We start from the raw sequence: 26,745 nt of genomic DNA, 5'->3' as shown, positions 1-26,745 counted from the left end.
GCTGCATTGAGGAACTACAAAACCTACGCGTATCCGCGCCCGCGATGCGCGCGGCTGTCTGCGGAGTCTGCACAGCCCGCTCGCTCGGGAGCGCGTACTACAGGCAGTCGCACATGCACGCGGAGCGGGAGAAGGAGAGTGAGGACGAGGGGATGGACGCGCGCCTGCGCGCGCTGAGCCAGCGCTCTTTGCCAGTGGGATTTCTTATTTTTGCGTTTTTCTGTGCACCGGCTGACATAGAGGCTGGCTGGAAGCATGTTTTTATCGGTGCCTTCGAAAGCGAGAAATTATAATTATTTGTGCGTCGCGGACATTGTTTTCAAAGAGCGCTTGGTGGCAGGATCACATTAAAAAAAAAAGAAAAAAAAATGAACGCGAATTCGTTGCTCGAAGGCAGCGGCAAGCGAGAGGTATTTTGAAGGACTTGAGACGGCACCTCTTGATGTCTCTGTCCATGTTGTTCACAGAATGAAGGGTGCAGACATCTCATTGAGAATTGATACGCGTGTACACAGTGACGAGCGCTCGGGGCGCTGGTTGGGGAACTTCCTTTCCATTTGTGACTGCTCACTTGAAAGGGGCTTATTCAACTCTTTGGGGACACGTTTTAGGCGATCCTACCGGCGCCGTGGTGCCTGCTTTCGGCGCGTTTAGGACGCGTTCCCTACAAAAACACGAAGCATGCCGCCTTACCCTTTGGTTCCTGCTGACAGCGGTCAGGGAGAGTTCGCTGCTGCGGCACTGACATCCGAAATCAATGGCCTATATACCTTTAAAGATGAGGGGTTTCTTAACGACCTAGGTCACTGACGAGAAGCCGAGGCATGACATTTTTGCGGCAGTTTCCTCTCTACACGAGACGAAGAGCGAGGAAATGCCTGACGACTTTCCATGCAGGCGGGGACATCTCTCCACGGAAACCTTTGTATTCTTAATTCCACAGGTACGCTGTGCAATTCCTAGTTCAGTTATCTCCTCTAGCGAATGCGCAGTTTCGAGCTCCCGAAGCAGGATCGCGTATGCGGATTGATCGAACTATTGACGTATGTGTTTTTCCTTTATAATCGCCATGTGATGGCATTAATGACGTGTATCGGTTTCCTGAGGCCGACTTGGTTCCGCGATGGCTGCTGCGGCACCGCCAGTTACAAACAGAGGTGCGAGATACGAGCGGTACGAGATACCTAAAAAAAAAAAGCCGACAACCATTTCGTTACCGTTTCCACACAAGTTTTGCGAACAAGCGCGCCGTCACTTTTTCATTCCAGATTTCTTTTTTTGTTGTTGTTGTTGCAGCGCGACGGCGGCCAGAACGCGGCCGGAGGAGGAGAGAAACAACCGAGCGCGCGCGCGCAAACACGTGCTGGAGAGCAGCGCGGAGCAGACGACAGCATGCTTTTCGATGCGGCGGGGAGCAGACGACGCGGCCGCGTTGCGCGGAGGTTTTGATGGGGTCTCCATGGAGGGCGCCGACGCACAGAGCGGCGCAGCGCCCCCTGGCCCAGGTTTTCTCCCCTATAGACCAACACCGTGGTTACAAGCAAAGGGGGCGCTCGCGGCGTCGCAGCAGACTGGGGGTGAAAAATAGTGTTAGCGCCCATAGGAATACATAGAACCGAAATATTTCTAAGCAGTTTTCTCATTTCAAGGGGCACCTGTGATGTCGTTATTCTTTACAAAGGAACTATAAACATCCTAGAACAGATCGTCAAAATATGAAATCTCATTACTGAGGCGAAGTATTTTTAAAACACTGCAAAACATGTTGGGGTGCGAGTTGGGAGGGCGACCCGTAAAAATGCATGTAAACACAACTTACCGGAACATTTTTCTCATTTCGCAGGGCATCAGAAGTGGTGGCTGGTCGTTAAACGTTGACCAGCGCTTTGAAGATGTGTGTGACAAAGTATGGTGCGTCATTACGGAGGCGGTCTACTTTTAAAACTCCCCGTATAACCTGTGCTATGAATCCAGACACCGCCAAAAGACAAGCTGGGTGTAGCGAATCGCGCAGTTTTGTTTAGTCTGATATGCTGCTGCATACGGTAAATACGCTTGATAATTCTGTCGCTCCAGTGATACGTGCTAGACAGAATTACATTTAAAAAGCAGTTGTCAAATGCCATACGGCAATATGAACCGAACGAGATTCGCGCATTGCAGCAGACGACCGCGTAGCTGGTGATACCCACCGCGTCCGCCTCCAGCTCCGGAGCGTCTGCTAGCGACAGCGTTTGGCACGTGTGGTGCATAGTCGTCTGCAACTGTGCGCGGTCAGTTTATCGTGCTGTGAGCGGTCCCGCAAATCGTCAGACTTGCATTACTTGCAAGAGAATGTAGTGTGTCATGCAACATGACGTCGGGGTGTCGTACAAGACGTTCACCAAAAAATGAGAAGGGTTCAACGCTGCTGAACCGAGCAAAATGTTGCGGTAAGTTGTGTTTACATGTATTTCTATGGGTCGCCCCCTCAACTCGCACCCCGATACGTTTCGCGGTGTTTTAAAAATACTTCGCCTCGGTAATGAGATTTCACACTTCCACGATCTATTCCAGGGCGTTCATGATTGCTCTGTACCGAATAACGACATCACAGAAGACCCGTGAAATTAGAAAACTGCTTTGGAATATTTCGCTTCCATAGATTCCTATGGGCGCTAAGCCTATTTTTCACCCCGAGTCCCCCCAGTCAGACCACGCTGGCGATAGAAGCGCCACCGCATCGTGTTTACGTCACAGATCGGTGTTGGTCTAGACCAACACCGATCTGTGACGATCTGTGACGGTGTTGGTCAACATCGATCTGTGACGTAAGCACGTTGCGGTGGCGCTTCTATCGCCAGCGTGGTCCGACTGGGGGTGAAAAATAGGCTTACCGCCCATAGGAATACATGGAAGCGAAATATTCCGAAGCAGTTTTCTAATTTCACGGGTCATCTGTGATGTCGTTATTCGGTACAGAGCAACCGTGAACGCCCTGGAATAGATCGTGGAAGTGTGAAATCTCATTACCAACGCGAAGTATTTTTAAAACACTGCGAAACGTATCGGGGTGCGAGTTGAGGGGTGACCCATAGAAAAAAAATTTGGAGGACGCTTAAGCTTCGCCTTCAAGAGTGGAACGCGATAGCGTTATTGCACCTCGTTCGCACCGCCCAGCGCTACAGGCACTGGTAGACGGCGCCGCTTCCATCACACGCGTCTCAAAAGCGAGCGCGCAAGGCCCTGCAATACAACACCCGTCGACCTGCCAAGGAGTATAAGACAATGCGCTACGGCTCAGCAATCACTGATGAGGCGCTCCGCGTCGAACTTTGCACTCACGAATCACGCGGTGAGCGCCGAGTAACGCAGCGTTCGGCACGGCAACGAAACGTGCGCCTGAGCAAGCGGAACGAACCAAAGAACTCGGTTTCTCGGAGGGAGAAAGGCGGGCAGCGACGCGCCATGAAGGCGGACGCGATCATGGGGCTGACGCCTTGATGGGATCGTCCTGTATCTCGCTTGGGAGCACCACGCAGAAGCATGATTCCTCGGAAGCAGCTCGGCACACATCGCAGGGGACGCTTTCCCAGCAGAAGCGCTACGGCGCAGCGGTCACGTCAGAGGCGTCCGACATCAGATGCTGCGCCTAGCAATCGCGCTGTGAGCGGAAAGAGGAGCCGCGTCGCCTAAACACCACTGTTCGAGTGACGCACGCTGGATGTTGGAAGGGGAGAGAGCGAGAAAACTTATTAAACGCAAGGGTATTGCGGCATCCTCGCACCGGTACCCGCGCGGCCCGAAGGGGAGAAGCGGGTGAGCGAAGATAGGGATCTAAAGAAAGGAAAGACGCTTGATTCTACAACCCGTGAGGGTGCACGGCGAAACTTCAGGGTAGGGTGCCTCGATGTCAGCGCCGCCGTTCAGGGTGGTGCCATCCTTTGACGGGCCCCACGCCGCCTCTTTCGCGCTGCGGCGCCATGTTGAATCACGACGGGCGATCGGTGCGGTTGCAGTTGCATGGTGCAAGCAGCTAAGCTTGCGTTGTTCGAAGCTGCGGATAACTCGCCGGTGGTTTTACTTATTTGAGATTGTTAGACCGCGTGTCTTACGAGCTTGTCAGGTCAACAGAATGAGCATTACAAGAATTTGTGTGTGCCGATATGCACTGGGTGAACCCGTAAAGGACTAGGTTGTTTTCATTTCTCCTGGGGCTGAAAGAGGAGATAGAAGTGGGACCGACGGAAAATAACTAAGTCATATACCGGCGATGTAAGTTTCAAGACAGTTTTGACCTATATTTTGTTTTGAACATTGTTTTTCTATTCGCGTAGTGTCATAGCTAGAGTCGAATGAAGATGCTTTTTGGTAGCGATGTCTCGCGGATCACAAGTCAAGGCTCCTAGATTATTTCTTTAGATAAGTACGTATTGCACCGTTGTAATCGCAAGCGATGTAGCGAAATTTTGTTTGCGGGTATATATTTGCTTCACGATAAATGTGCTGTTCATTCATTGCCGTGCTTTCTATTATGTTGCGGAGCAAAATGCCTAAGCATGATGTGACATATGTAAACATGCCGTCAACACGCATCATATTACTGAAATTTTTCCTGGGTTTTCTGGATCGACATTTGTCGTAGACTGCGCATTGTTTATAAATATGCGAGGTTCGGTAATGTTCAGCAAAATTTTTATGAAAACGTTCTCTTCATTACCTTGGATAATATTTTTCAAAGTATTTCTTTGTATGACTTTAAATTAACCTTACTAATCACGCTTGGTGTTTTATCTTTCCTTAGTAGCACTTTGATGAGGACGAGTTTGGAGAGATATTGATAGGATGGACGCCGTCTGTTTAATTTCAGAGCTTTTACCATGCTCTTTTACTGTAGATGTTAGTGGAGAGTATAATTTCCTCAATTTCCAGTGATTCAAAACAACAGCACTTGTTTTTAATTATTTATTCAGCTCAACAGAAGCCGAGTAAACTCTCTGCGAGACGGCCTGCCTAATGTACACCTCCTTGAAAGAAAGACAGCAGTTCCTCCTCAACTGTCGGTGCAGAGGCCGGCTAAGCGAATTTGAGGATTGTGACGACTATTATGGCAGCTATACTGTGCTGATGTCAGCTTGGTGTAGAGTGCTTTGTTTTAACTGTTATACCACACTCTACGCATCAAATTTACCAGTCTTTCTTGCTCGCTAGTTCGTGGTTGATGTCTTTCCTTTTTTTTTTCATTTTCATTATTGCTGCGAATGCTTTCACACTGCGCACATAAAAAATGTTTGCTCTAAGTTTGTTACATAATTCGTGATTTGCATCTCTTTTCACGCTTTGCTTTCATGTCTTTTCTACAAGAGTTACAATCGACTATGCATACACAATATATATGTCCTTCCGGCTCGGTAATGTCCTTCCGACTGCACTCAACAGTAGAAAAATGACTTGCATTCTACGTGAAAAAAAAAAAAACAGCGAAAGCGATGCGTTCATAAGAGTACAAGGGCGGCGCTGAAAAACACAAAATAAAATTTCATGGAAAAAAAAATTCAGTGGTGTTTCCAGCGTCAACCGGTGTACTTGTTTTCATTATGAACATGTCGTTTCGGCTGTTCTTTTTTCATACACCAGGCATCAACTGGATCAACAAGCTACGCCTTTTCAAATTCGCATCGTATTCGGCTTTGTTGTCTTTACTGTCTGCTAGGGGTGAGGTTGATAAGTTACGTTACATACTTGTCTGCATCAGCAGTAAACATAAACTTTTAGGCGTCTAGCTTTTATTTTTACAGCAGCCTGACTCTTCAGTACCCAACTAGAAAATGTAGTTCAGGCACAGCCAAAATAATGCAGCTTTTTCAATCAAATTCTTTATGGTTGCTTTATTTTTGCAATGAATGATTTTTTAAAGTCGATTACTCTTAATTTCGGATTTAAAATTTTCAGAAAACAGCATCTATAGTTTATGATGACCTCAAATTAATCGTTTGTGTAGGTTCACATGCATAGTTTAATAATCACTAGAGATCGCCATGAATAAAATAAAGCAGAGGAATAGCAGTCGAGCAACCGCTGCATAAGTCCATGGTGCAAGCGAACTCGACATGCGAGCAAGTTCACGGACTTCCGGCGAATGGGCGCCCAGGAGGAAAACGAAACGAGTGAAAACCTTACTTAATCATGTATGCTATCAACAACTAGAGAAGTCGGTTTTCGAGGGAGCCTAGAGAAAAAAAAACCGCTGTCACAATGTTCGTATACTGAAGTTCACGCATCATTAGTATATACCAGCGTCTGCCTGTAAACAGATGTAATTGCTCCTTGTAAGCAATATACGGCCAAACAACTCGCATTTTCACTTCGAATGATTAGAAAGAGACCGACATCAGTTTCTGCGAGCTCATAAAAGAGAAACAGCCCGCGCAAAGAAAGCAAATCCAACCGTAGGGCGCGAGCGGCTGTCAACAAAACTACGGATAAAAAAAAAAAGGTCATGTGGAAAACAATAACATGATCTCTTCAACCCGCATAGGGCAGCAGAACATGCTGGCGAAAAGATCTGTTAAATATTAACAGGTTTTCCAATCCCACAGCCGCACAAGCTCGGCCACTTGAGGCCGTAAAATTAAGTCGTACAATTACGTATTCGACAATGCGATGTGTAAAATGGCTATTGAGAGCGAAATTCCACACAGTGCGACACTTATGGAAAAGACAATTGGACTCAAAGCCCCTGAAGCGCCGAAATCAAAAACGGCGCCGTTACGTATGCTAGCGCAGCGGATCCCGTGTGCTTCAATATGGCGGCGTCGGCGAGGTTGTCTCCACCCTGGACGGCGGCGCTGACATCGAGGCACCCTACGTCAGGGGCGAGTGGCGCGCCACGTGTCGGAGCAGCGCCGCACATTGCGAGGAGGGGTTCTTCTGTGTTGGCCGCAAGATGGCTCTGCATGTGCGCAGAGCGCAGAAGAAATGTCGCGGAAACGTACTTTGCTACTCGTGTAACTGCGACTTCTGTAAATAACATGCTCATAATTACCGATATACACCGCAGTATAACGTTCTACGGCACGTTTCTAAGGCAACACCGCATTCACTAGAAGCGCTTTTGTACCGCTTTCAAGCATCGAACTCGTGAGCGAAGATGGTGATCTAAAGAAAGGAAAGACGCTTGATTCTACAACCCGTGAGGGTGCACGGCGAAACGTCAGGGGCGAGTGGCGCACCACGTGTCGGGGCAGCGCCGCACATTGCGAGGAGGGGTTCTTCTGTGTTTGCCGCAAGATGGCTCTGCATGTGCGCAGAGCGCAGAAGAAATGTAGCGGAAACGTACTTCGCTACTCGTGTAACTGCGACTTCTGGAAGTAGCATGCTCATAATTACCGATATACACCGCAGTATAACGTTCTACGGCACGTTTCTAAGGCAACACCGCATTCACTAGAAGCGCTTTTGTACCGCTTTCAAGCATCGATCCATATGGAATAAGGTTCTTGCCGATAGAAACATCACAGGATATACCATATGATTTGATTATGCTTCTGGGCCTGCACTCAATATGGAAAACGAGGATGCAATTTGAACATGCTGATCTTGTCGTGCGTCCTGTTCGCGAGCATTTTGTTGAAAGTGTCGTTTCACTAAGAGAGCGTTACCGAGCACTCCCTGATCCACCAGAATGGATTACCTTGCTTGATGTTTTGGTGTCGCTGAGAGAATTTTAATCCGTGTTTGCCGAAGCCTGGCTTACGCGTTTTATGCACTATATTTCTGATTTCACTTTCAAATGTCAAAGTCGGCAATAAAGAAAAAAGAAAGCTCGTGACAAGACAACCGAGGTGCTGTAACTAGTGACCCTGCTACTATCAAAAATACCTTTATAGAACACTACAATGAATTGCTTGGCCGTAAACGCGAAGTCAAAAATGGCTTTCAGGCAGAATTTTTGCGCTAAATGCCAAAACTCGATGATGATGTTAAAACGCGTCTAGAACGACCCATAAGTTTGACAGAAATAGAAAGTGCGATAGACGAGCTTCCAATGGGAAAGTCGCCAGGACCTGACGGGCTTGCCGCTGCTTTCTACAAAGCATTTAAAGATTACACAGTCCAGATTTTGCTTAAAGTGCTAGACGAGTCATACGAGCGTAAGCAGGTTCCACCTTCGTTTTCTACCTCGCACATTGTTTAGATTCCGAAGTATGATGAGCCAGGAAAACGCCTGTTGGTGGGTTCTTATCGGCCGATAAGCCTCACCAACGTGGATTACAAAATATACATGAAAGTGCTGGCGAAAAGGCTTCAAAGTGTAATACCGAGTCTGGTTGGGCCACACCAGATGTGCGGCATTAAAGTTCGAAGCATCGCAACTAATGTGCGCGTGGTACGAACTGTTTTGGAATGTTGTGACGCGATTGGATCTCGAGTGGCAATGATACAGCTGGATCTCGCCAAAGCATTCGATCGCGTTTCGCACGATGCCTTGTTCGAAGTATTGGCACACTCAAACATAGGGCGAGTGATTGAGGAAGGTGTTCGAATGGTATATGCGAACTGCACGACACGGATAATTGTGAATGGAGAGCTCACTGACAGCATTCGTGTGCTGTCGTCAGTGAGGCAAGGCTGCCCCCTGTCACCCCTGCTGTTTGCGGCCTACCTCGAGCCTCTCTGCCGGTAAATCATAAACAATGAACGTATAACTGGTTTTATGCTACAGTCAGCACAGGTCAAAATGCTGGCATATGCAGATGACATCGCTGTATTCTGTTCAAGCAGAGAAAGCATTCAAGAAGTTACTGTCCTTGTTGAAAAATTCTGCCGACAGACAGGCTATGAAGTAAATTGGAAAAAAAGTGCCGGTTTCTGGCATGGAGACTGGGATGTTACGCCTGAATACTTTTCTCGTCTGCAATGGTCAAAATTGCCGACCCAGTAATTAGGCGTGCCGCTTGAATCGTACCAAGATCCCACCCCTTTCTGGGCTGGCCAAGCAGACAGGGCGAGAGAGAAAGCTGATTCATGGCAGGGCAAGCCGTTGTCAATGTTCTCACGCGCTTATGTGTGCAATGTTTTCCTTGTGGCAAAGATATGGTACGTAATGAATGTGCTTTCGGCGACGCGTGTTAGCATTCAAAAAATTCATCGTGTCTTTGCAGTTTTCATGTGGGCATCAACATGGGAAAAGTGCAGCAGAACCAACCTCTTTCTTCCTGTTTAGGCGGGGGGCTTGGGCCTTGTGCATCTCTTTTTGCGACAGGTGTCTCGCGTTTTTTTTTTTTCCTTCGTGATCAAAACGACAAATTCTTGAGGACGGTCATGCAAGTACGACTGTGTAAAAATGCTTCTGCAGAATACGTTGTCTGTTCTGGTGAGAATATGAGTGGCGCTTTAAAAGGGTACATGCGCGAATTGTTGTCTTGTCTTTCAGAATGTTGCATGCGCGTTTTTCAATGGAATACTTTAGCAAAGTGTGTAAGAAGAAGCTGTACAAAGATCTTCTGGGTGTGACGATACCATTGCCGATTTATCGTGCACCACACCGTGGAGGCCCCGGACAGGATGTCTTAAAGCGTGTGAAAAAGATGCCAGTTAGGCCTTCAGTTAAAATGTTCTTTAAGCTGCATTCCAACACATTACCTGTTAAAACCTGGTTACATGAAAGAGGCTTATTCATTCCCTGGAAAACAGACTATCTCCTTTGCAAAAAACCAGAGACAATCGAGCACGTCTTTCTGGATTGCTGGGACCCAGTCTTTCACTGGGATGTTCTCCAGAGAACACTAAAGAAAGACCTTCCGTTAGATCCGTATGGCATACGGTTCCTTCCAGTCGAGAGTGAGGGTATTCCTTTGGATTTAGTCATGGTCTTGGGCCTCCACAGCCTGTGGAAAACAAGGATGCAAGTGCAACATGCAGATGTCAACACGCGTTCTGTACGCGAGAACTTTATCGAGAGTGTGCTGCTCCTTAGAGAAACGTACCGGGTGCTTTCTGACCCACCTGACTGGATCAGTGTGCTCGATGAACTGGCTGTCCTCAAGAAATTTTAAACCTTTCGTGACAGCCGAAGTCTGGTTGTAGCGAGTTTTACCATTATTGTGGATCTTTCTTGAATTGATGTGAACTCAAAACAGGCAATAAAGAAAATAAAACCTCGTGGCTGAGTGGTAGCGTCTCCGTCTCACACTGCGGAGACCCTGGTTCGATTCCCACCCAGCCTATCTTGGAAGTTGCTTTTCATTTATGAAGTGCATGCTGGGATTTATCGCTCACGGCCAACGCCGCCGACGCCGACGACACCGCGTTAGTACATGTAAACACAACTTACCGCAACATTTTGCTCGGTTCAGCAGCGTTGAACCCTTCTCATTTTTTGGTGAACGTCTTGTACGATGCCTCGACGTCATGTTGCATTACACACTACATTCTCTTGCAAGTAATGCAAGTCTGTCGAATTGCGGGACCCCTCACAGCACGATAAACTGACCGCGCACAGTTGCAGACGACTATGCACCACACGTGCCACACGCTGTCGAGCTGGAGGCGGCCTCGTTGGGTATCGCCAGCTACGCTGTCGTCTGCTGCAATGCGCGAATCTCGTTCGGTTCATATTGTCGTATGGCGTTTGACAACTGCTTTTTGAATATAATTCTGTCTAGCATGTATCACTGGAGCGACAGTATTATCAAGCTTATCCTATGTGGTAGCATATCAGACTGTAAGAAAAACTGCGCGATTCGCAACGCCCAGCGTGCCTTTCGGAGGTGTCTGGATTCATAACACAGGTTATTTGGGGAGTTTTAAAAGTAGACTGGCCCCTGTTATGACGCACCATACTTTATCACACACTTCTTCAAAGCGCTGGTCAAAGTTTAAAGACCGGCCACAACTTCTAATGCTCTGCGAAATCAGAAAAATGTTCCGGTAAGTTGTGTTTACATGTATTTCTACGGGTCGCCCACCCAACTCGCACCCCAACATGTTTCGCAGTGTTTTAAAAATAGTGCGCCTCGGTAATGAGATTTCATATTTTGATGATCTGTTCTAGGATGTTCATAGTTGATTTTTACCGAATAACGACATCACATGTGCGCCGTGAAATGAGAAAACTGCTTAAAAATATTTCGGTTACATGTATTCCTATGGACGCTAACCCTATTTTTCCCCCCCAGTCGACTGCGACGCCGTGAGCGCCCCCTTTGTTTGTAAACACGGTGTTGGTCTATAGGAGGCACTGGCATAACATGCATGATTGCATGTGAGTTTTCAAATGCTGTGCTAAACAAGCAGCAGGTCGGTATTCTACGTTGTCCACGAGTAGCAATTCACTGGCCATCGCTACGATTTATACAGCCGCCAATACGGCCGAATACCAAAACATAGCTCTATAAATAACGTTAAAAGTAAAAATACGTGCAAGTGCTTTTTTATTAACGAAACTGAAACAGAAACTGATTTTCATCGCCAGGGAGCAGCTGGTCACATCAACATAGCCATCATATGATTTTTTTTTTTCGTTGTTAACCTTCGTGAAATGTGTTGCGTTTTGCGTGCGTATTTGTTGCAGAAGTGTGTACGCGCGTGTTAAGAATCTTTCTCTGTGTGCTAAATGCCGTCGACAGGCATTCACGTGTTTAACGCAAACGGGTAGTTACCATGTCGGCAAGTCTGCGGTGTCGGCGTTTCTTTGTGCTTTGCTCAGGCGCGAGGGTTGGTGCACCGTGTCACGTTTGAGAGGTTCGAAGAAAGAAGGCATCAACGATTTTTTTGTGCTTGATCATGTGGTGTAAAGTGCCAACTAAGAACTCGCACTGTTTGGTCCGGCGCTGTTCATGCGAAAGTTTGACAGCGTTCTGCATGACTTACTTCAAGGTACGCATATTCTTATGCACATTGCGAAGCCTGTAGTGCGGGGAACTGTGGCCCACCACACTGCTGCATTGTCCGTCTTTTGTGCTCGAACGCTCCGGAACGTCCCGGAATGGAAATGTGGAACGTATTGGTTTTCAGCTAGCTTCCAAAAAGATCGCACATATGGGCGCAGGTATGGAGAGTTGCTCCGCACATTTACTCAAACTTTCCTTAAAAAAATAACGTGTGCGCTACGCTTTTCTTGCCTTTAGTGCGCGCAGGGTGTTCACGAAACGAATGTATTTTCTTGGGGCTTTGATGCGAAGTGCTCATTCCTCAAGGTCTCGGCCTCGTTCGCGTTTCTTTCGTGCTAGTTCATGTCATGGGGCAGAGTAAATGAAACGCACTACCTTTGTACATAAAATGTATGTGTTACAGGCATGTTCGGATTCTGCCGAGAAGCGTTCTGGCCCGGCAGACGCCGTCAACGGCTAAACGTAGCCAAACTCCGAACAAGAAAGGCGCGGGTAGCACACACTGCGTTTGACTGCGCACATGCAACACCTGCACGCTCGTGCCGTGCCGCGCCGCGCCGCCTTTTTTTATCACCGGTCTATGGCGCTGCCTCATGGTGGCACCACGTGAAATGGCTGTGAAAATGAAACAAAGGGCGATTCCTAGTAGCTCCAGGACGAATGAAGCGGCTGGGCTAAAGCCAAAGGGACGCTCAGTTGTGGATGTGTCTGGAAGCGACCGGAAAGTCCGATGTTGCAAGAAGGAGATATATTGTCACGGGTTCTATCGCTACCCGGACGGCTGTCCAGAAGGACAGGGTCAAAGGACGGGGTTGAGGCACAGGAGGCAGAGAGCAGGCGCTTGACCAGGAAAAAGCAGCGGCGTCCCAGAACCACGCGCACTCAGCAGAACTTCGTCTTCTTCTCCCTCCAGAACTGACACGATTAGCGCGGGTTACACTACTCCTCCCCCTGAAAGGCGCATCATCCCCATGCGCGCTCCAGCGTAACTGAAACGTTAAAATCGAGCAGAGCTCAAAGTCAGAATATGTGGTTCTAGCGTTCACAGTAAGTTTTGAGGCGAACCACATGCACCACTTCAGGATGAGGGGGCCGACGAGATGTGCTCGGAACAATCGGAATCACCTCGTAATTCACGTCGCTTATACGGCGAACGACCTCGTATGGGTCAAAGTAACGTTTTAGCAGCTTCTCGCTGAGACCGCGACGGCGAACGGGAGTCCACACCCACACTTTATCACCAGGTGCAAAATGAACTTCACGATGCCGGAGGTTGTACCTGCGTGTATCGACGTGCTGGCGGTCTTGGATGCGTAGTCGTGCCAATTTTCGGGCTTCTTCTGCGTGCTGGGTTACCAGTTGGACATCGTCGTAAGAGTAGGCCTCCGGCTCATGGGGAAGCATGGCGTCAAGCATGGTAATCACCTCTAGGCCATGCACCAGGTGGAACGGCGAAAACCTGGTTGTTTCCTGAGTTGCGGTGTTATAAGCGAAAGTTACGTAGGGAAGAATGTCGTCCCATGTACGGTGCTCGACGTCCACATACATAGATATCATGTCGGTCATAGTCTTATTAAGGCGCTCAGTGAGCCCATTCGTTTGGGGGTGGTATGCGGTAGTTTTGCGGTGGTGCGTGTTGCTTAAACGCAAGATCTCTGCCATTTAGCTGGGACACGAACGCGGTACCGCGATCTGTGATCAGGACTTCGGGAGCACCGTGACGGAGGACGATGGACTCGACGAAAAACTTCGCTACATCAGCCGCTGTTGCTGAAGGTAAAGCTCGCGATTCAGCATACCGTGTGAGGTAATCCGTAGCAACAGCAATCCAGCGGTGTCCCGTGTTGGACGTAGGAAAATGTCCGAGCTGGTCCATGCCTACCTGCTGGAACGGAGTCATAGGCGGCGGAATGGGGTGAAGATGTCCTGCGGGTTGTATGGGCGGAGTCTTACGTCTTTGACATTCGCGGCAGGTCCTGGTATAGTGACGAACAGTCTTAGCAAGTTGAGGCCAGTAATACTTGGAACGAATTCGTGCGAGTGTTCGGCTGTATCCCAAATGCCCGGAAGTTGGGTCGTCATGACAGGCGTCCATAATTTTATTACGTAGGTCAGCCGGAATAACCTGTAGCCAAGACCTCGCGCTCACTGCGAAGCTCTTTTTGTATAGCACATTGTTGCGAAGACGTAATGCGGGTAGAACGCGCAAGAAGACGCGTGGAATGGTGCCTTCTTGACCTTCCAGATGGGCGATTACTTCACGGAGTTCAGTGTCGTGTCGCTGCTGCGCTGCCATATCGACCGTGCTTATGGTACCTATAAAAGCATCTTCATACTCGTCGTCTTGACCATCAGATGCTGATTCTCTAGGGGCTCTCGAGAGGCAGTTAGCATCTGTGTGCCTGCGACCGGACTTATAAACTATAGTAGCATCGAATTCTTGCAACCGAAGGGCCCACCGTGCAAGTCGCCCTGAAGGGTCTCTCATAGTGCTGAGCCAACATAGAGAGTGATGGTCGGTAACCACCTGAAATGGGCGTCCGTACAAGTAGGGTCTGAACTTATTAATCGCCCAAACTACCGCGAGGCATTCTTTTTCAGCGGTCGAGTAGTTAGTCTCCGCCTTCGATAATGTTTGACTTGCGTAAGCGATTACACGCTCGGTCCCGTTCTGTTTTTGAATGAGCACGGCTCCGAGGCCCTTGTTGCTGGCGTCTGTATGAACTTCAGTCTCGGCGTCCTGGTCAAAGTGCCCGAGTACAGGGGAGGTCTGTAAGCTTTGTTTAAGGCGGTCGAATGCACGCTGCTGTTCATCCGACCACTGGAAGGCGACGTTCTCCTTCGTGAGATGAGTAAGTGGTGCAGCGGCATGAAAAAAATTGGGAACAAAGCGCCTATAGTAAGCACAGAGGCCCAGAAACCTCCGTACGGCGTTCTTGTCCGATGGTGTAGGAAAGGAGGCGACGGCGGCTGTTTTATCGGGATCTGGTCGAACACCCGCGCTACTGACGACGTGGCCAAGAAATTTTAATTCATCGTAGGCAAACTTGCACTTTATTGGCTTCAGAGTGAGGCCTGCGCTTCTTATAGCGTGTAGTACTGCTCTCAGGCGAAGAAGGTGATCGGAGAACGTGCTTGAGAAGATTACAACATCGTCAAGGTAGACCAGACAAGTTCGCACTTCAGTCCGGCCAAGACGGTGTCCATAACGCGCTGAAAGGTTGCTGGGGCGGTACAGAGGCCGAACGGCATCACTTTAAACTCATATAGACCATCCGGGGTGATAAAAGCAGTCTTCTCTCGGTCGCGCTCATCAACTTCGATTTGCCAGTAACCACTTTTCAGATCTATGGATGAAAAGTAACGGGCATGTCGTAGATGATCAAGTGCGTCATCAATGCGAGGAAGGGGATAAACGTCCTTCTTGGTGACGTTGAGACGTCGATAGTCAACACAGAATCGAAGAGTGCCATCCTTTTGCTTTACTAGTACCACTGGAGCTGCCCATGGGCTGTGCGAGGGTTGGATTATATCGTCGGCCAGCATTTTGCACTTGGTTCTGAATAACTTCACGTTCTTTGAAAGAAACTCGGTAAGGCGACTGACGAACAGGGTGAGCAGCGTCATCGGTAATTATTCTGTGTTTGACAATGGTTGTCTGGCGAACTCCGGATGACGTAGAGAAGCAGTCTTGGAATTCTGAAAGCAGCTCTATCAATTTGGCCCTCTCGCTCACAGAGAGATTAGGTGCAATGCTTACACCCAAAGGTGCATCATTCTGCTGCGAAGAGAAGGAGGAGAAAGCACCTTCGGACAGGGAAACAACTTGAATAGGGGCGGTAATGCTCTCCATGGTACCGAGAGCCGTGCCTTTCGTAAGGCGCTGTGGAGTGCCACAAAAGTTGGTGGCTAGGACGTGTACGCAGCCAGTATCCAGCTGCGCGATACCTCGAGCAACACCGAGACCCCGCTCAAGAAGCAGCTGAGCACTTCCTTCCAGCAGAACTTCGCCAGAAGCAACGTGGTCGGACGTGACAGGGAGAAATACGCTAGACTGGGGAGGTACGGTTACGTGCTCCGTCAAGACGCGTGCCGTGCAAACTTGGGGCTATGTTTGCGCCGAGGTATATCGAGGTTGACGAAGCGTGAGGCGGCGGTCGGTAAAGTCGATTACAGCGCTGGAATCACTCAAAAAATTCATGCCGAGAATATTGTCTCTGGAACACTTCGATAGTACAACAAAGGTAACCAGGCACCTGAGACCATTAATCTCAATGCGAGCAGTGCATCTGCCGATTGGTCTCACGAGGTGGCCTCCAGCGGTTCTGATATCGGGGCCATCCCACTGCGTCGTTACCTTGCGAAGTCGGCGGCATAGCTGCCCACTCATAACAGAATAGTCTGCACCGGTGTCAACGAGTGCCGTCACGTCGTATCCGTCGATCACAACATCGAGGTTATTCTACACTGTTGCGCGACGGTCGTCGGAAGTTCCGTCGGGGAGTTCGTCGTGAAGTTCGTCAGAAAGCTCGTCGGAAAGCTCGGCGGGAAGTTCGGCGCGAAGTTCGGCGCGAAGTTCGGCGCGAAGTTCGTCGGGAAGTTCGTCGGGAAGTTCGTCGGGTTGATCGTCGGGTTGATCGTCGGGTCGATCGTCGGGTCGATCGTCGGGTCGATCGTCGGGTCGATTGTCGGTTCGCGTGGGGGAGCGGGGCGAAAAACGTGGAGGCTCTTTAACAGGAACGGGTTCGGCAACGTCACCTCCAGACGTCGCCGGGCTTAGTTTTCCCGATGAGGGGACAGGCTTTGCCGTCGATTGCTGCGAAGGGGAGAATCGTACCGGCGGGACGGTGTCGAGCGAAGGTTGCGACGTGAAGACCGGTCAGGTGGTGGTGAACGGCGCAGATAATCCGCGATGTCGCGGGGTTGCTCGCCGAACTCCGGGCGGGGAGCATTCCGCTGGAAACCGCGAAGACCAAGCTCGCGGTAAGGGCAGCGACGGTAGACGTGGCCTGCTTCTCCGCAGTGGAAGCATAGTGGGCGTTGGTCGGTTGTCCTCCACGCATCAGCCTTGCTCATCCATTGCTGCTGCGGACGAAGATCGTACACAGGGATACGGGGTTGTGCAGGCAAGTACTGGCGGCGAGCAGGCGGCGGTGGTAGCTGCTGCGGCGGCGGGCGACTAGCAACGGGCGCGTACGTCTCAATAGGCTGAGTAGGCGAAGAAGCAACGGAGCACTGTGAATAAAGGGCACATTGTACTTCTTCGCGGACTGCATCCGTGAGGGCGCAGGATGCCGTACCATCAGCAGGTGAAAGCAGCTGCCGTATTTCCTCGCGTACAACTTCGCGGATGATCTCGCGTAAGTTTGCGGTGTCGAGGGAACCAACAGGAAAGCGAGCAGCTGAAAGGTTCGAAACGCTGGGACCTCCAGCAAGGCGACGATAATGGTCCGCTCGCGTAACCAAGGCTCGCTCGATGTTCGTCGCCTCATTTACAAATTGTGCCACTGTAGTCGGCGGATCACGAATAAGCCCGCCGAAAATGTCACTCTTGACGCCCCGCATGAGTGCACGCACCTTTTTTTTCTCGGTGGCACGGGGGTCGGCACAGGAGCTAAGTCGTAGGACGTCTTGAACAAAACTCGTTACAGCTTCGTCGGGTCGTTGTACTCTTTTTTGCAGGTCTTCTGCTCGCTGTCGCCGATACTGATTGGCGAACGTCCGTCGCAGCTCTTCCTTACAGGTGTCCCAGGATGTAAGGGAGGCTTGGGAAGCTTGTTTCAAAAGCACCAAACTGCAAGGTACTATTGACGGTCATTTTGATAATTAACTTATGCTGCACATAAAATATACTGTAGTGAGGTGGATGAGCATTTATAGAGTTTTTATATTTTATGTACAGTGGTCCAAGCTCTACACACCATTACAGAAGTACAACCCCTTTTCTAAAATTTTTCACACTTGGTGCGCAGGAAGTTTGTAGGTCCTTGCGTGATGAAATAAATAATTAATGACAGCTCTCATAGTATAGCTGGAAGACGCCTACAGCATATCTAACGAGTCCCTGTAGGAGGCTCAACACAAGGTGTACCTGTGAAGATACCCGTTTTCTGCAACACCTTTCAAACGCGAGCCGCTTTTTACACTAGGCACATGCGGCTAGTTCAGTCGAAAAAGTGTCGCCATCGCCAAACCCCACATTTGAGAACAACGTAATTTTTTTTTTCCAGTCAAGCCGTTCTTTGTGCAGCGTTCAGTGTGGTGCCACACCACTCATGCCTGTTCAATTTGGAGGCTAGTTCGCCATAAGGATTCGAACCGACGACATATGCATGTCCATTTGTAAACCGTTCATTGAGACCTTCCTGTGAGGATGCAAATGAGACCACGTTCCATTGTAAATGCCACGCGCAATTATGACACGATGCTATGCCCGTTCTTATCGAGAGGTTGCGAGGAATGGCACACCAGCCTCGTCCCCGGCCCTTCGCGCCCCCAAGGTGATGCCGCAGCGGAAGGCTACCCTAGCTCTCTAACCCCGAGTGAAAAGCATACTTGTTCCGGGTGCATCTAGTCCCTTGGCGGGTAGACGCGCACGCGCGCAGACCACATTTCTGCCAAGGAGATCGCCACAGTCACTGAATCGGCCAAACATCGTACGCGACTGACCGCTGCCGGCCGTGAGCGCAAAGCCACGCCAGGTGAACAGAACGTTCCTCTTCCGCTTTCGCATGTGCTTCCCCTCAGTGACTTATCTACCACCGTAAGCAGGCGGGATGTTTCCTCGCTATACTGCGGGAGTTTTTGAGTGTTGTCGCCGTTTTTACAATTGGGCGCAATAAACGCGGCATCGATTAGACTACTTGTATTTGCCCCTGCATCCCGAACCCGCCGTGATGACAACTAATCGCACCGTGGGTTGAGGGTGACTGCTCTGCCTGTTAAAACATTCGCGAGATAAAACATTCCACATAGCTTTGGAAGACTAATTTCCCCTTGTGATTGCGATCCGTTGACCACCATTACTTTGTTTACTCGAGAAGTTTTCCCCTCCGTTCAAGCTGCCGAACTTTGTCGGACTCTATAGCTTAGCTCACTTTCTCAAAAGTGAACTTGTTAAACGAAGCCTGTCGCTGCTGCAGATTAGGAACCAGTGCTACGCCGGTGTGGCAGTGCTGAGTGGGTCGTTCCATGGTGTATATAGGCGATCATCCGCAAGACCATTCCCATTGCGCTGTATACAGACAGACTACTGATCGCACTTCTTGATCTCTGCTTGAGCGATGCACCTGCAATGTTAAAGAGAATCAGTGCACCTTCTGCACGATCAAGGACTTTTTGAGCTTTCTTCGAGAGATCGCTCTTCCCCCTCCTCATACCACAACGAAAAAGAAATCTGCGGTCCTGAGGAGGCAAGCCCCTCGAAGTCCTTCTCCCGCTTACAACTGCATTGTGAAGTGAGACGGGCGGTATACGCTATAGGAGGCAGTCTCGATATTCATTGATATTGCCCCAAATAGCCGCCGCACTAGAAGATGGAAGTATTTGCTTTTCAGCAAACGATGGAGGGAGCTTGCAAGGTCGTGTAACCCTAACGCTACTTCCTATCAGAGCGGAAGCCGAGACTTGTTAGCAAGTAGTCTGGTAGTGGTAGTGCTTACAAAAAGCTCTTCGTCGCAGCTCGTGGGAGCTACTATGCAGAAATCTGTCAGCTATATTAATAAACCATCAGTCAAGGGTACTGTATTATCAATATATGGCTGCCTGAACACGGCGGCATCAGGGTCAAATACTACGAGGCGGCGGCTCCGCGATCTCACCATCATACGGGTCACTGTGTATGCATGTGTCCTGTTTTCAAGAGCAGACGCATCAAGTAGTCTTCGAATACAGCCGCGGGAGATATAATTGTTTAGTGAAATCGTGGTCAGGTTACGAACCAAGGTCTGCAATTCCTTGATTCTATTTCCACGTCCTAGCAAGACGTGAACTACCTTCGCTATGTCGCATGTGGCTTGCCGTTGCCTTCACAAACCACTCCTCTTTAGTGGACGTGTTCAAACGTGAGGAAACAGTATTATATATGTTTTTTTGTGAGTGTCCTAAACACAGTGCCGAGAGATCTCTAAGGCGTGAACTAGAGATTCTTTACCCAAGCCCGCTGATGGAGATAGAATAGGCGGACCCTATTGGTTCGGAGGATATGAGAATAGGGGGATGCGAATGCGCATGTGGAAAATGTTGTGCAGAAAGGGCGATAGGTGCGGCTTTTATTCTCGACAGGCTCACTCACGCCCCGCTATGATCCTATCACGCTAACCGATAGGGTCAGCCTATTCTAAATCTCCATTATCGGACAGTGGCCACGGCGATCATCTACCTTTATATTATTCATCCCTTGACTGCCTCGCGCAAGTCTTCAATGCCTGAGTACAACCCGGGGCCTTTTCAGGGAAAGTCAGAGTTCGAAGCAATTGCCTGCATAACGGCAAACATAACGTGGAAGAAAGTATCAACCATAATCATCAATAGTTTGTTCCGTTACGTCACTGCGTCTTTCCGTAACTGTGATATGCGCTGTGTTGATGTGATCTGCCACTGATATACTTTCACGCATCATGGCCTTGTGATAAGTAATTCGGTTACGGCGCACACACGAGTTAGCGGCAATCCACTGAGACAAGCGTAGTACATTTTCACTATGCATGAATGCCGTGTTCCAATTCTTTTCTCATATTTTCCTCATATTTTTCTCAGCTTCCTCCACAGTCTACGTTGATATAATTTGATTTCATTGTCATCATGTAACGGACCGTATACACAGCTAATTCGTGTTGCCTGACGGAGCGCATTCATAACAGTGCATGCATTACTCTTCATTGCGCAGTAAAGCGCGTCAGTTCGTCAGTGCCTTCTGTTTCGGTTTAGTAAAACCTCCCATTGCATTATTAGTTGTCTCCTCTATGCATCTGCCGTAATTTACTGCAAAACACCATGCACGAAATTTATTCTTCCAGCGCTGATTAGGGTACCCACAATCGCCATTATAGCGAGAAATACGTATGCTGTATATATTTTAACACAGCGCTACGTTGTACATTTCTGAAGCACTGCGGTACGGTTCGTCTTTCCGGATTCCGTTTTCGGTAACGAGTCCACGAAGAAGACGCCACCGTAGAGCTGCTTGTGCACAGCGAAGTTCTCTGAAAAAAAAAAAAGAAAGAAAAGAAGGAAAAAAAAAAGAAATATATAATGGTCACACATTCAGGGAAGGTTAACAATAGCTCCCCTTCCCCACCGCATTATTTCCTCACGAGGTCTGCACACAAGCGCATTCAGATGGCTTTCATTCATTTCAGACGATATGAAAAGATTTCCACATCGATCGTGTCGGTGAGTAGCAGAAGTGAGTGTAAACTACGGTGCTATTGTTAAAATGTGGTCTGTCAAGGTTACTAAATCAGCGTAATATGCAGTTGTGTTTCGGACATTGCTATTGCGGATGGAGCAACAATAATTTTTTCGGGAAATAGCCCCTAAGCAAACCACGTATGCTATGCGAACTGTAGTAGTTGTGAGTTGAAGCGCCGGTTATTCACGGGTGTTCCAACGTGTTTACCAATTGCCGACGAAGCCTGAAGCTTGATGATTACACCGTTCATATAGCATGGCGAGCAACTATAAACAAAAAACAAAAGGAAATATTTCAGCGTATTTTGAAATATTTCAATGGTCTGACTTTCTTCAGTGCCCTACTGTGGTTAGGACAGCAACAAGGAACAATCGACATCACATGAGCAGAAGACGCAATCTGCCAAATAAATAGCACTGCGCAGGGACCCATTTTTATTTCATCTCCAGAAGCGAGTCAGCCTATAAGATTAGCATTGATCTGGTCTGCCTATCAGAGACTATCAGAGACTCCGAGTGGACGGCTCGGGATAGTTTTTACCGCCTCGGATTTTTTCAACTGTATACGCACAGTACACCTTGCGTTTGGGCTCCATCCAAGGGCGACCACCAAAGTCGAAATCGACCCGGGCTTTTCTAACCACTGAGCCACCGCAGCGGGGCATTTTCACATGAAATGCTAAAAGAAAACATTACTATATCGTGAGTTGCTCACACGTTTTATCGTTCTCTCCTGCGGTGTTGCAAACGATTAGGCTGGCAGAAATCAACGAATCTTCTTTAGGAATTGCTTGTAGTCTTCAAGAGGAGTATGGGGAGGCATACTCGGAAGTGCATACGATGGTTTGTGCTACGTGGAGTCTGTGGTTGAGTAAATATGCTTGCAACTTTACCTACCAAATGAGGTACGATCGCGTACGAAGTGCCTCGAACTATAGCTTCAAAGCTGCTTTAAGTCGAGCGACTGGCGTCTCTACCGGTGATTACATTGGAAATCGCATATTATAGGGCTGTGTGTGACACCGTCGAATCTGTTTAAAGAGACCGGGAAGAGAGGCGCGGTACAATGTGGTCACATACATGGTTAAAAGAACACTATAGATCGGGAAGCAGAACCACCGAATTTTCAGACCGCTACTTCCGTGTTTTGCACAGAAGCAAAACACCTTGGGGCTGCCTATTGACAAGGTTTTACATTGCGTTCAGCTGCTTAAAGCAAACAGACAACTGATGTAACTGGGCAGAACACCTCGCTCGCATGATAGCTCGTCCAACGCGGTGAAACCAACAGACCACAAAACAATGCCAGTTGTGCGGCAGTAAAAGAGTAAAGAGGAAATTAAAAGGATATAGGACTGCCTGGCTGCGCGTTAAGTCCCGACTATACCTACCATTTACCGCCCCCCCGCGGGTAATGACAGGAAAGAATGATTCGGCTCCAGCCGCAATGAGGGCGCCGAGCGCACCTTGCGAAGAAGTGCTCACCGCTGTTCAGCCTACGCTATCTGCAAACTTAACGACAACGAGTAACAACACAGGTCTACGTTAAAGTCACAAACAATAAAGCAAAATATGGTACCTTTACGGCGGGCATGCATGCACCAACGATCCGTAAGTGGAAATGGTATATTCAGTCCTTACATGTTTTTTTTTTTTTTTTTGCATGTCACGAGGTCGCATAAACAGTACAATTTGTAGAGTTGAGACAATTCCCGAAATTTTCCTCTTCCCCGGGGAGCAGGGGTGATCCTGCGTTGTGCGCCACCTACCAGCGACAGTGGCCTTGATCCTCCTGGATAGATCGGCACGCTCTTCCTGCGAGAGCTGGTTGCGCAGCACGACGGCGGCGGCGGGAGCCTCTCCGTACTTGGGGTTCGCGATTCCGACAACGCAAATGTCGACCACGTCTCGCGAGTGCTCCCGCAACAAGGTATGCTCGAGCTCAGCCGGCACCACCTGGTTGTCCATGCACTTGATCATCTCCTTGAAGCGCTGAACGAAGTAGAATCGCCCATCTTCGTCGTAGTACCCAGCGTCACCTGACAAAACAAGGATGATAAGAAGGTCGCTTCAAAACACATGTGGCAGAGTGCGATAAATATGCTGACAATTCACAGCAGAATTTTGTGAAAGACTTAAGAAAATAAAAATAGACTACCATTATAAAGATAAGGACAAAACGTACAAAATGAAATTTTTTTTTTTTGTAAGCAAAGAACACTTTACCATAGACACAATCTAAGTGAGAAATTGGGATGTCTGTCTAACTGGATGCGACATGTCATGAGACTGCAGTAACTACAGTGAGTGTTTTTCTCGCAGCTCTTGCTTGTAGAAAATGCTGGAGTCCAGGAGCATTAATAAACGATAGCTAAGCTATGTCTTCCATTCAGGCGTGGGATTTGCCCTTCCTTTCCTCAGAGCCAACGTTTTGATTATGCGCACGTTTCATGTAAAGAATTACTCGCTATGATGGCCCAGTGGTTAGGCACTACTGAGCTGGACCACCCGGGCTGGAACGCGGTCGCGATGGTAGTGCTTCAATGCAGGCAAAGCTCAAAGAGCTTTGAAAATAAGTGGTCAAAATTATTCCGGAGCCCTCCTCATAGCTGACTCGCTTCGGAAGTTTAAAATCCGGCATAACATATCAGCAAAGCAACAAAATAAATCTGACGGAAAAAAGTGTCGCCTTACTCCACTATATCTTAAAGAGAAGGCGGTGATTCTGCTTCTACATTATCTGTATCAAGCGAGATAGTCGTTTTTGCAATGCCACCACAGCAACGTCGTTTTTTTACAAGGGAACCTTTTATATATTTTTGTGAACGGCACTGAAACGCTCACTGCATGTTCTTATTGGAATAGCGCTAGCACGCACCTGACTTGCACCAGCCTTCTTCGTCGAAGAAGTCAGCCGTCTCCTTTGGCCGCTTGTAGTAGCTTTTCATCACCGTCGGAGCACGAAAGCGGATCTCGCCCGTCTGATTGGGACCAAGCCTCGTGCCCGTCGCCCTGTCCACAATCTGAAGAGATGGCAAATGCTCATTAGGTCGCGTCAGTTTGGCAGTCGCTGTATAACGATCCAATGTCATCTCGATACCGTCCCATGGGCGCATTGCCAACGTCGTGGTCCTGCACTTCAAACACTAGAGCTCGGCACCCGATTTCGTAGCCCTGCCTTGCCGCAGACAGAGGTTGAGATCGCATTTCGCATGGCTAGCGCTTTCGACAGTGAGCCAGCTGGCTTCCGTCTGCCTCTTCTAAAAGATGCGTTTTCACTGCGTGGCTGATCCGACCAGTATCTGTTATCTTCTTCGGGCACGTACAACTTGTGCTTAGCGGTTCAGGCATGTCGCCTGTGCTTCAATTTCAATTTGACGAGTGGGTCTTCAGACATGACTGATCGTCGAGGCCAACATCAGTAGTTTAGAGAAAGCGAACGACGATGGCGGAATAAACGGATAAGGAAGTAAAATTCCCCATGCCGAATGCGGCCACTGATGCTGATGTACCAACATTCTTGGATTTATTTCGTCCCCTGTAATACATGGCGAGAAGTGGCCGAGTATAGTGGTAGTGAGAACGAAGCTCGAGTAGATGATGCAGAGCAAAAAGAATTAAATTGAAGTAAAATTAGCATTACATTAACATTTCGAATTTTCAGTGGATAAAATGCTGACCAGAAAGTACTCGTTATATATGAAGTGTAGCAACTGCAGTCTCCAAAGGAACAATGTTATGAAGCCTGCCCTGTGGCCAATCGTGGATGCTCCCGAACCCCTTTACAGTAGGGCTCAAATATCGCAAGCCTGACGAAGGACATGCACAGTTGGCAGTCCCAAACTTATTTTGCGTCAAGGTGCTCTCGCGGTAAATTTGCAAACGTGCCACCCGAGAATATTGCAGACAGGGCAGACTTGGCAGAAAGATATCATTCTACCTAGTGCCTGCATCGCTGACCCTGCAGTCAGTGGTGGCTCATCAAATCAGCCGCTCAGCTTAGGCTGTGCATTAGTCTATACCGCTTGTGTTGATCGCGATGCGCACTACACATATGGTGTTACGGACGAAGAAGAAGTAGCGGGAACTGGCGTGGGCAGGCGTGCTCGCGCTAGGCCCACGAAGATTCATTAAACGTTATCTATCATAGCCATCGGTCATATTTTGTTTCCTTTCTTCATCGGCTTGCCGCCTCGTAACATTTGGCAGAGCGTGCGGGGTACGTCCATCTCACCTCATCCTGACCCGGAGCTTCGGCGCCTACTGCCTCCGTCATCTGGCAACGGGTTCCCGGGACGCATCTGCTGGCTGTTCCCCAGCCTACCCGATTCAACCTGACCTCGTCATCCCCTCCCCTCCCCCCCCCCCTCCTTTATCATTTCCCACCCCTGCCCACAAGACACGTATAACGACAAGTAGCCCGACGTGAGGACCTCCTGACCAGAGTCGTCACCAATACGTGAAGACACATCACAAGACAGCGAATAAAAAACCCGGCTAAAAGATCCGACCGACCCAAGACGCCGACAAGACGAACCCGGTGACCCGATACAACGACATACTTGACGATCGGCTCTGCCCGTGCCGTAATTGACGCGTGCCTGGGACTCGATCGTCAAATCTTGGTGACCTGTGCAGCGAGAGCTCCCCGAGCCATGCTTCATCGTTCATCATGGCGGCAAGCCGCTGCCTTCCTTCCCATCCACCCACGGTCATCTTCATACCATAAGTCTGATCAACTTCGACTTCTTCGTCCACCGATTGGGACGATCGCTCGGTGGCCCCAGGTAGTGTTACAAACGAGAAAGAAGTAGCGGGAACTGACGTGGGCAGGCGCTCGCGTTAGGCCCGCAAACATTTATTAAACGTCATCTACCATCGCCTATATACGCTAATGGGAAGCCTACCTCGTGTAACATCAGAATACCATACGCTCAATATACCTCAGGTTCATCTCGGACTCACTTGAGCGACGAGCTCGGAAGTGTTCGAAAATGTATATTTAACGCTGAAATCAAACGGAACCTTATATTTCAGCAACCAAGAGTATTATATACATCACCTTGAGTTGCGTTGAGGGAGCAGGGAAGCCCATGTCAACACCGATCGCATGCTCTCGCGACGGCGAGCACAACAGCGCAGTGGCCTCGGTCATGGCGTACACATTTGCCAGGCATTGAAGATCCCCGCTGAAAGTCGCGCGCATCTCGTCGTATACTGCCTTTGAGAGAGCGGATGGCCCCCGGTTGCCACCCGTCTGAGCCCCCGCAGCCGCTGGCCAGTGCGCCGCATTTCGTCCATCAGAGTGTGCAGGTGCCAGGGCAGCAGTACAGCCGCCGTCACCTGCGACCGATTAATGGTTAGCGAATCGCATCTCTGCCTTGATGGGGCAGTGTTCAGAATGAGAGAACGCTACACAGAAAGAGCACGTGACGCGTGTGTGTGTTTTCTTTTGTGCATC

The 26,745-nt window shown here is 49.1% G+C and overlaps 1 protein-coding gene and 1 pseudogene across 1 annotated transcript; one reads left to right on the top strand and one right to left on the bottom strand.

The window, feature by feature from the left end:
- Positions 1–26,745, top strand: part of LOC146201877 (kinesin-like protein KIF11) — a 184,684-nt pseudogene that overhangs the window by 40,745 nt on the left and 117,194 nt on the right.
- Positions 20,852–26,503, bottom strand: LOC146201883 (luciferin 4-monooxygenase-like). Its single transcript, XM_084587835.1, has 4 exons — positions 26,347–26,503; positions 24,163–24,307; positions 23,054–23,323; positions 20,852–21,076 (listed from the first exon to the last, which is right to left on the bottom strand). Exons 1-4 carry the CDS (start codon positions 26,488–26,490, stop codon positions 20,961–20,963), a joined length of 675 nt encoding a protein of 224 aa, XP_084443961.1. The 5' UTR covers positions 26,491–26,503; the 3' UTR covers positions 20,852–20,960.

Source organism: Amblyomma maculatum, chromosome 1, assembly GCF_055883805.1.
Source record: "Amblyomma maculatum isolate TAMU_Amacu chromosome 1, ASM5588380v1, whole genome shotgun sequence".
NCBI classification, from domain to species: Eukaryota; Metazoa; Arthropoda; class Arachnida; order Ixodida; family Ixodidae; genus Amblyomma; species Amblyomma maculatum.
Note: the sequence above shows the minus strand (reverse complement) of the source record. Positions and strands in the feature narration are given on the sequence as shown.